This window comes from Vipera berus (assembly GCF_964194415.1).
Source record: "Vipera berus genome assembly, chromosome: 8".
Classification (NCBI taxonomy): Eukaryota; Metazoa; Chordata; class Lepidosauria; order Squamata; family Viperidae; genus Vipera; species Vipera berus.
The window spans coordinates 22150573-22159681 of NC_138211.1; the positions used below are offsets into that span (position 1 = coordinate 22150573).

Here is a 9109-nt window from a genome sequence, read left to right on the forward strand (position 1 = left end):
CCTTCCCTTCCCTTCCCTTCCCTTCCCTTCCCTTCTCCTTTCCTTTCCTTCTCTATTTCCTTCCCTTCCCTTCCCTTCCCTTCCCTTTCCTTTCTCTATTCCTTTCCTTTCCTTTCTCTATTTCCTTCCCTTCCTCCTCCTTCCCTTCCCTTCCCTTCCCTTCCCTTCCCTTCCCTTCCCTTCCCTCCCTTCCCTTCCCTTCCCTTTCCTTTCTCTATTCCTTCCTTCCCTTCCCTTCCCTTCCCTTCCCTTCCCTTCCCTTTCCTTTCCTTTCTCTATTTCCTTCCCCTCCCTTCCCTTCCCTTCCCTTCCCTTTCCTTTCTCTATTTCCTTTCCTTTCCTTTCTCTATTTCCTTCCCTTCCTTCCCTTCCCTTCCCTTCCCTTCCCTTCCCTTCCCTTTTCCTTTCCTTTCTCTATTTCCTTTCCTTTCCTTTCCTTTCCTTTCCTTTCTCTATTTCCTTTCTTTCCTTCCCTTCCTTCCCTTCCCTTCCCTTCCTTTCTCTCTTCCCTTCCCTTCCCTTCCCTTTCTCTATTTCCTTCCCTTCCCTTCCCTTCCCTTCCCTTCCCTTCCCTTCCCTTCCCTTCCCTTTCCCGTCCCTCCCTCCCTCCCTTCCCCTTTCCTCCTTTCCTTCCTCTATTATCTCTGCCCACCATGCCTCCATTTCTGGAAAACAGATCTTCCTTCTTCCTGCTGCTCCAATATTTTTGCTGCTGCCTCTTCTGAAAGCAGAGACTTTGCAGAGAGAAGATGGACAATGAGCCGGGGGGGGGGGGGGTCCTCCCTCTTGGGACATTCCCCACCCATCCTTCAGTCTGTAAACTGCTCAGAATCAGCTTACTAAGATGGGTGGTATAAACATTTCATCAATCAATTTGGCTAGACTGTGCCGGGCGCTGTCCCACTTAGTCAGCTCTGCTTTGGGTTCCACACCAAACCATTTCCACTCCTATCAGGGATGTCCACGGGAAAGTCGGTCAAAAAAGTCAAGGTGTCAGCCCCATCCACACGATCAAAGCTCCAAAGGGTGGAAATTGATCGAAAACAGGGCAGGGCTTGGGGTGGGGGGGGGTGCTGACCAGCTTGCTTTTCTGTATCCTCTGGCTTTGTGCACTGATAGCAGTCCGAGCCAACATTTAATTCAGAAAACAGATCCATGCATGGAAGTTACCTGATGGGAAGAAGAACAGCAGCTGGCCGGGGCCAAAGCTTCTCCGAGTCACCCCACGCCTGGCAGGCGGGCGAGCGCCGTAATTCATTTACCTGTGCAGCCAGCTAGGCACCCCAGGCTGCTGTGAGGTCAGGCAAAAGAGGAAAGATTCAGTGGCAGAGGAGGAAACAAGTTCGTTCTCTCTCTCTCTCTCTCTCTCTCTCTCTCTCTCTCCTCTCTCTCTCTCTCTCTCTCTCTCTCCTCTCTCTCTCTCTCTCTCTCTCTCTCTCTCTCTCTCTCTCTCTCTCTCTCTCTCTCTCTCCTCTCTCTCTCTCTCTCTCTCTCTCTCTCTCTCACACACACACAACACACACACACCCTCTCAATCTCTTTCTTTTTTCTCTCCCTCCCTGTCTTTCTCTCCCTCTCTCAATCTCTTTCTCCTTTTTCTCTTTCTCTCAATCTTTCTCTTCTCTCTCTCTCCTCTCTCTTTCTCCCTCCTCTCTCCCTCAATCTCTTTTTTTCTCCTCTCTCAATCTCTTTCTCTTCTCTCTCTCTCTCTCCCTGTCTTTCTCTCCCTCTCTCAATCTCTTTCTCCTCTTAATCTCTGTCTCTCTGTCTCTCTGTCTCTCTGTCTCTCTCTCTCTCTCTCTATCTCTTTCTCCTCTCTCTCTTTCTCTCAATCTTTCTCATCTCTCTCTCTCTCCTCTCTCTTTCTCCCTCCTCTCTCCCTCAATCTCTTTTGCTCTCCTCTCTCAATCTCTTTCTCTTCTCTCTCTCTCTCTCTCTCTCCCCCCCCCGTCTCTCTCCCTCTCTCAATCTCTTTCTCCTCTTAATCTCTCTTTCTCTCTCTCTCTCAATCTCTTTCTTCTCTCTCTCTCTCTCTCTCAGTCTCTTTTGCTCTCTCTCTCTCTCCCCCCCCTTCCTGCTGTTCCAAGAAGGGGGCGTGGGGGGGGGTCTGTCCTCCTCCTCCTCCTCCCACTCTGCTTTTGTTTCCCCTCGCAAGAGCTCCACCACTGCCCGAGATCACGCGTCACCCATTCAGCGTGGAGAAGGAAGAAGAGAGAGGGGGGTGGGGGGATGAAAAAAAAACACACAACCCAACAAACCCAACACAACCGCGCTCCCCCCGCCGCCGCTCCTCTCAAAAGGCGCCGGCAGCCTCGCTCGGCGCTCACAGGGCGCGGAGGAAGCGCCCGGGAGAGTTGGCCATGCCTCTCCCAACTTTGGCCCGCCAGAGGCGGCGGCGGCGGCGGGGTCTGCGGGGGAGAAAGTCCCGGCTCCTCCGTTCCGGGGTCCCTGCGCTGCTGTGAGCTGCCCGTGGGCGAGAGGGGCCAAAAGGAAAGCAGCGGCCGAGGGGCGAGGGGCATCATCTGCCGGCATGGCCGGGCAGAAACCGGGCTGAGCCTTCGCAGGCTGGCGGCAGGAAGGCTCGGAGTTGGCGGCTGGCAGAGCAGAGGCTTGCCCGGCTTGAATCCCGGGATGGCAGCAGGTCCCGGCGCCTCCGTTTCTCTCCCGCTGGCCGCCTGCTCCTCCTCCTCCTCCTCCTCCTCTTCCTCTGGATCCGGTAGGAATGGAGGCCTCTGAAGGGTGGCCCTCCAGGCGCCCGTGAAGCTCAGGAATTAGCCCCCCCCTCCCTTCGGTGGGCCACATCCAAAGGACCATGGGCACCTTAGGGGGCAAGGAGGACTACAGCATCCAAGCCACGGCCACCATCGCCGCGGTCACCACCTTCCTGATCCTCTTCACCATCTTTGGCAATGTTCTGGTGATTATCGCCGTCTTGACCAGCCGGTCCCTGAAGGCTCCTCAGAACCTCTTCCTGGTGTCCCTGGCGGCTGCGGATATTCTGGTGGCCACCCTTATCATTCCCTTCTCCCTTGTCAACGAGCTGATGGGCTACTGGTACTTCAGCAAGAGCTGGTGCAAATCCTACCTGGCGCTGGATGTCCTCTTCTGCACGGCTTCCATTGTGCACCTCTGCGCCATCAGCCTGGACCGCTACTGGTCGGTCAGCCAGGCCATCGAGTACAATTTCAAGAGGACCCCCCGGCGAATCAAATGCATCATCCTGGTGGTGTGGCTGATTTCGGCCTTGATCTCCCTGCCCCCGCTGGTCCTCAAGGAGAACCAGAACCAGGCCCAGGAGGACGTACCGACGTGCGAACTTAACAAAGAGCCCTGGTATGTCCTGTCCTCGAGCACCTGCTCCTTCTTTGCTCCCTGTGTCATCATGATTTTGGTGTATCTCAGGATCTATTTGATAGCCAGGCGCCGGAACAGACACGGCTCTCAAGCTCAGGCGCCCAAAGAGAAAGCCGGAGACCAGAAGCCCCCAAACAAGGTGAGCCCACCTGAGGCTGCTCTTCCCAAGCTGGACCAGGCAGGGCCAGAAGGGAAAGTGGAGTCCAATGGACTTCAGGTCCCGCCCCAAGAAGGTGACCAAGCGGACTCCCATTCGCTCTCGACCAAAACCTTTTCTCTCCAAAGCCAGGATGGCAGAGACCCCGAGGCAGACTCTGCCGGCAGCCCTTGCCCATCCTTGCCAGAGAAAAAACCGTCTTCGGAATCCAGCCCCATGGACTGCCCTCCCCAGAACAACGTCCAGAGAAGCAACGGAGCTCCTTCCAAGTCTCCCCCAGCCATGGACACCTTGGCCACGGCCAGCGGGGAGGTCGTGCTGATGAGGAAAGTCAAGACCCTCAGTGCCAACCCCTGGAAGAGGAAGACCCACCTCAACCGGGAAAAGAGATTCACCTTCGTCCTCACGGTGGTGATTGGGGTTTTTATCCTCTGCTGGTTCCCCTTTTTTTTCCTCTACAGCCTGCGTGCCATCTGCCCCTCGGACTATTGCTCCATCCCAGACAGCACCTTCACCTTTTTCTTCTGGATCGGTTACTGCAATAGCTCCTTGAACCCCGTCATCTACACCATCTTCAACCAGGACTTCCGCAAAGCCTTCCGGAAGATTCTCTGCCGGCATTGGACTCAGACGGCTTGGTGAGACCGGCTGCGATCCAACCGGGAGAGACAAAGAGGGAACATGGGTCGGGTCCACAGCCGCCTCCCTTGACAAAAGAGAGAGCTTGGCAACTCTGTAAACAAAAGCCAGAAACCTATTTATTTGGGGCCTTTTGTGTTTGCAGGTGAGGGAGCGAGGTGAGTGTTGGATCTAACCTGGCTTTTTCAGAAAGTTTATTTTGCCTCAGCAGTGGGGAAGCGAGTGTAAGTTCCAGAGAGGCAAGCATGTGCAGAAGCCCACACCTGGACATGTTTTCTGCCAATGTATGTTTTCCACTAAAATGACTTGCCAATGTCCAAAGTCTTCTGATTAATTCTTTGGAGGGAAGTTTTTTTCTTCTTCTTCTTCTTTTGCTTTCTATGCTAAATGAGGGCATGATTAAAGATTGCCAACTTGGTTCACAAGCCCTATAACTCTTCCATTTGCTAGGCATTGAAAGGCAAACATTAGCAGGTATTTCTATGTACCAAGATTCTGCAAAGAGATAAGGGGAGAATATTTACTCCTTGTTTTTGATGCTGTTGCTATTCCTCTGTGTTACCCTCACAGGGAACTCTTTAACGGCTTTGGCAATCCACAGATAGAAAATATTTTGGAGTTGAAGCGTCTGGCACAGAACACGTTTCAAAATAAATCTGCACAGCGTATCTTTCAGCTCAGGAATCTGGGTTTGAAAATTCACTTTCAGGGAGAAAAAGGATAGCAGAGGCAACAACCGCCCAAAATAAAATGCGTGCCTTAATACAGATACTTTGATCCATGCAGAAGAGAAAAGAGTGCCGCTCGATTATCCCCACGGTATAAATACGTAACGGGAGCAGAGGAGCCGAGGTTGGCCTGGCTGGTCAGTGAAATATTTGCTGATGTGGGGATTTGATCATGGTTGACAAATCCCTCTTTTGCTTTTCTCTACGGCAGGTACTGCCGTCCTTTAAAAATCAGCCGTGCTCCTGAAATCTGGCTGAGAAATCCCAATGGTGCTTTTGCACGAGGCGACTGCACTTTCTTGCGGGGTTTTTTTCCTTCGAGGACATTTCGCAGAAACTGAAGAAGCTCCTTGGATGAGAAGCGAAACGTCTTGAAAGAAAAACAGAACTCAAGAAAGTCCAGTTGCCTCGTGCAAAAGCACCTTGTGACCTGGATGACTGAGAATCTCCACAGAGATCATCTAGCCGAGAAAGATTTTGCTGTCAGCGCTTTTCCATATCCTTAGCAGTATCCATATACTGCTAAGCTTGTAAGCTGCCCTGAGTCTTTGGAGAAGGGCGGGATATAAATGGAATTAAAATAAATAAATAAATAAATAAATAAATAAATAAATAAATAAATAAATAAATATCCGTACATTTTTCTATTACCAACTTTTTTTGCATGTTCTTAACCCAGAAGGAGGATGAGGCTGCTGTGGTAAAAAAAACAAACCACAACCCTCAAGAGGGTTACGGTTCAGCCATATAATCATGGGCACTCTCTTGATCTTATGGACTTCCTCTCTGCAGAACGCAGGTCCTCCTCGACTTACAGCCACAACCGAGCCCAAAATTTGCGTTGCTAAGCAAGGCACTTGTGTGCGTTTCGTCCCATTTTACGATCCGTCTTGCCACCGTTGCTAAGTGAATCACTGCAGTTCTTAAGTTAGCAACAGGGTTGTGAAGTGACTCTGGCTTCCCCATTGGCTGATTGTCAGAAGGCCGCAAAAGGGGACTCTCAGGACCCTGGGACACTGCGACCATCATAAATACGACGCAACCGTCATACGTAGGAGCCAGTTGCCAAATGTCTGGAATCTGACCCCCACGGGGATGCTGCAAAGGTCATAAGTGGGAGAAATGGCCATAAGTCACATTTTTCAGTGCTGTTGTAATGACAAACAGTCACAAAACCAATGCTTGTTAATCAAAGGCTACCAGAAGCAGCTGGGGTTAATCCTAAATTGCAAGAAATGTGTTGATTTTTATTAAGGATCCTCGGTTTGACTGGGGTAAGGAACTTTAAACTTAAAAGCGCTAAATCAGCTTTCTCCAACTTGGATCTGTTTCATTCATTAATGTAGCGTTTCACTGATTTATTTTACATGGTTTGCGTGCATTCCGATCCGCAGAACGCCTGTGAGCATTTTATAATCCTGCCACTTGAAAACAGAGTCAGAACTAGGAAAGGTGATATATTGCAAACATTAACATCCGCAAATGTAATACAATAGGTTGAATCTCTGCATGGATGCTATTCCAGAGAAGGGGAGCAATAATTAAGAAGGTCCACTTCTGAGAACCTACTAGATTACTTTTGTTAAGAGAGAGATCCTGGTGGGAGCCCACCTTTTCAGATCTAATGGGGAGGCGATTGCAGAAGAGATCATCCTGTAGTTGTCTAAACCCCAAGCCTTATGTTAAACTAACCAAGATGGCCACTAGCAGTTGACCCAGTGCCTCTGAAGACCGGATAGGGAAGACTTGATCTAGTAAAGAGGGTTTGATTGGTGAAACCCAGCATGGTTGTCAAACAGGGATCTCTACCTGACCACTGATATGGGGTTGGGTAACTAGTGAAAACTAAGTAAGTGATGAAGACAGAAAATCCACCAGTTTGAGGGAGAGCTAGATTTTCAATGGCTTGAGAAGAATTTGACCAATCGCTAGATGATTTGAATTTCGGCTTCTGTAGACTAACCTGAGAAAAGCACATTCATCTCGAATTAAGCCACCCAAATGAAGAATGCTGGCTGAGATAATGGAGTGAATCTGAGGGCTGAAAACAAATGGGTCCCCATGGCGTTGAGTGGTATCCATGCCTGGATGTCATGTTTACATAACAGAATAGCAGAGCTGGAAGGAAACTTCGGAGGTCTTCTAGTCCAGGGGTAGGCAACCTTGGCTCTTTTATGACTCATGGACCTCGACTCCCAGAATTCCTGAGCCAGCATGAGGGAACTATGGCCCCCTCATGACTCATGGACTTCAACTCCCAGAATTCCTGAGCCAGCATGGGGGAACTATGGCCCCCTCATGACTCGTGGACTTCAACTCCCAGAATTCCTGAGCCAGCATGAGGGAACTATGGCCCCCTCATGACTCGTGGACTTCAACTCCCAGAATTCCTGAGCCAGCATGGGGGAACTATGGCCCCCTCATGACTCGTGGACTTCAACTCCCAGAATTCCTGAGCCAGCATGGGGGAACTATGGCCCCCCTCATGACTCGTGGACTTCAACTCCCAGAATTCCTGAGCCAGCATGGCTTAGCTTGGAAACCTCTCCCTTTCCCCTCAGCATGGCTGGCTCAGGAATTCTGGGAGTTGAAGTCCACGAGTCATAAAAGAGCCATGGTTGCCTGCCCCTGTTCTAGTCCAACCCTCTGCTTGCGCAGGAGACCCCATGCCATTTGAGACAAATGGTTGCCCAATCTCTTCTTAAAAAACCTTCAGTGATGGAGCACCCACAACTTCTGGAGGCAAGCTGTTCCACTGATTAATTGTTCTAACTTAGTTCTAGATTGGTTCTCTCCTTGATTACTTTCCATTCATTGCTTCTTGTTCTGCCTTCAGGTGTTTTGGAAAATAGGTTTTATTTTATTTTAATTCCATTTATATCCCGCCCTTCTCCGAAGACTCAGGGCAGCTTACAAGCTTAGCAGTAGCCTTCATTCTATGTATATGCCTGCTTATTAGGGCTTTCACACACACACACACACCCAAGCAGCATTATTACAAAGTCAGCTTAATTGCCCCCAACAATCTGGGTCCTCATTTTACCTACCTCGGAAGGATGGAAGGCTGAGTCAACCTTGAGCCTGGTGGGATGCGAACCTCCACTAATTGCAGGCAGCTGGTTTTACTGAAGGAGGCATTAGCCCACTGCTCCACCAAGGGTTGACTCCCCTCTGCCCCCCTTCTTTCTGACAGTCCACATCTGGCTCCTAAGCCATGATTTTTCCTTTGGTTCTGGCTGGATTCGAGGTTGTCTCCGCTCGTTTTTCTTCTTCTTCTCAATTCTGCTCAAGATGGCAAACCTAGAAGCGGGGGGGGGGGGAATCAGTTTTCACAAATGATTGGCAACATGTTTTAACCCAGTGCAATGTTCTTATCTAGTTTAATTGTCCAAACTTTTCAAAATAATTTCTAGGGCAAAAGATTTCAAGTTGTACCATCTTCAGGCAAGTGTTGGCCCCTAACTGTTCCCAGCTGGAAATGTTTCTTAAAATGCTTTCCTGGCTGAGGCATCCAGTTCCACACCCAAAGGGGTGCATTTTGGTTCAAAACAACGGCCGCCTCAGCAAATAGGGGAGCTACCCTCGGCAAGCGTGATCTTTCTGTGTTACAGGTCGTCCTCAGCTTTTGAGCCCAAAATTTCTGTTGCTAAATGAGACAGTTGTTAAGCGAATTTTGCCCTATTTTACCAGCTTTCTGGCCACAGTTGATAAGCGAATCGCTGCAGTTCTTAAGTCAACCTGGCTTCCCCAGTGCTGCTCCGCAGGGTTGCAAAACCTGGTCACATGACCCCAGGACAGCGGAACCGTCATAAATATAAACCAGTTGCCAAATGTCTGAATTCTGATCACGTGACCGTGGGGATGCTGCAGTGGTCGTAAAAAGGCTGCGGAAAAGCGATCCTAAGCCCCCCTTTTCAGTGCTGTTGTAACTACCTGTAGGGACTTTGGAGTAAAGGCCTAATTGTGCACTGCAGAATTGTTTAACTAGATGGCGCAAGGAAGAGCTGGCTGTTAAGAGAGTGCTGAGCGCTTTTGTAAATGGACATCATCCTATTAGCTGTCAATTTTTTGATTGACAAACTCCTTGCCTCCTGGGTCTGGTTTGCTTTTTCTCAGGCTTGTATGAGAAAAAGAATGAAGTGTAGTACTCTCTCTCTCTCTCTCTCCTTTGTCTGTCCTTTCTCGCTCTCTTCTTTCTTTCTCTCTCTGTCTCTCCTTTCTCTCTTTCTAC

General features: G+C 49.9%; 1 protein-coding gene across 1 annotated transcript in view; it reads left to right on the forward strand.

Moving 5' to 3' along the window:
* The window catches only part of ADRA2B (adrenoceptor alpha 2B), a gene marked incomplete at its 5' end in the record, with an annotated part of 7545 nt that extends 3095 nt beyond the window's left edge, over nucleotides 1–4450 (forward strand). The window contains 2 exons of the mRNA XM_081333426.1: nucleotides 2301–2716; nucleotides 2769–4450. Of these exons, the coding sequence (XP_081189552.1) occupies nucleotides 2301–2716; nucleotides 2769–4153 (1801 nt within the window). The 3' untranslated portion in view covers nucleotides 4154–4450. The remainder of the gene's footprint in view (nucleotides 1–2300; nucleotides 2717–2768) is intronic.
* Nucleotides 4451–9109: the final 4659 nt, after the last annotated feature.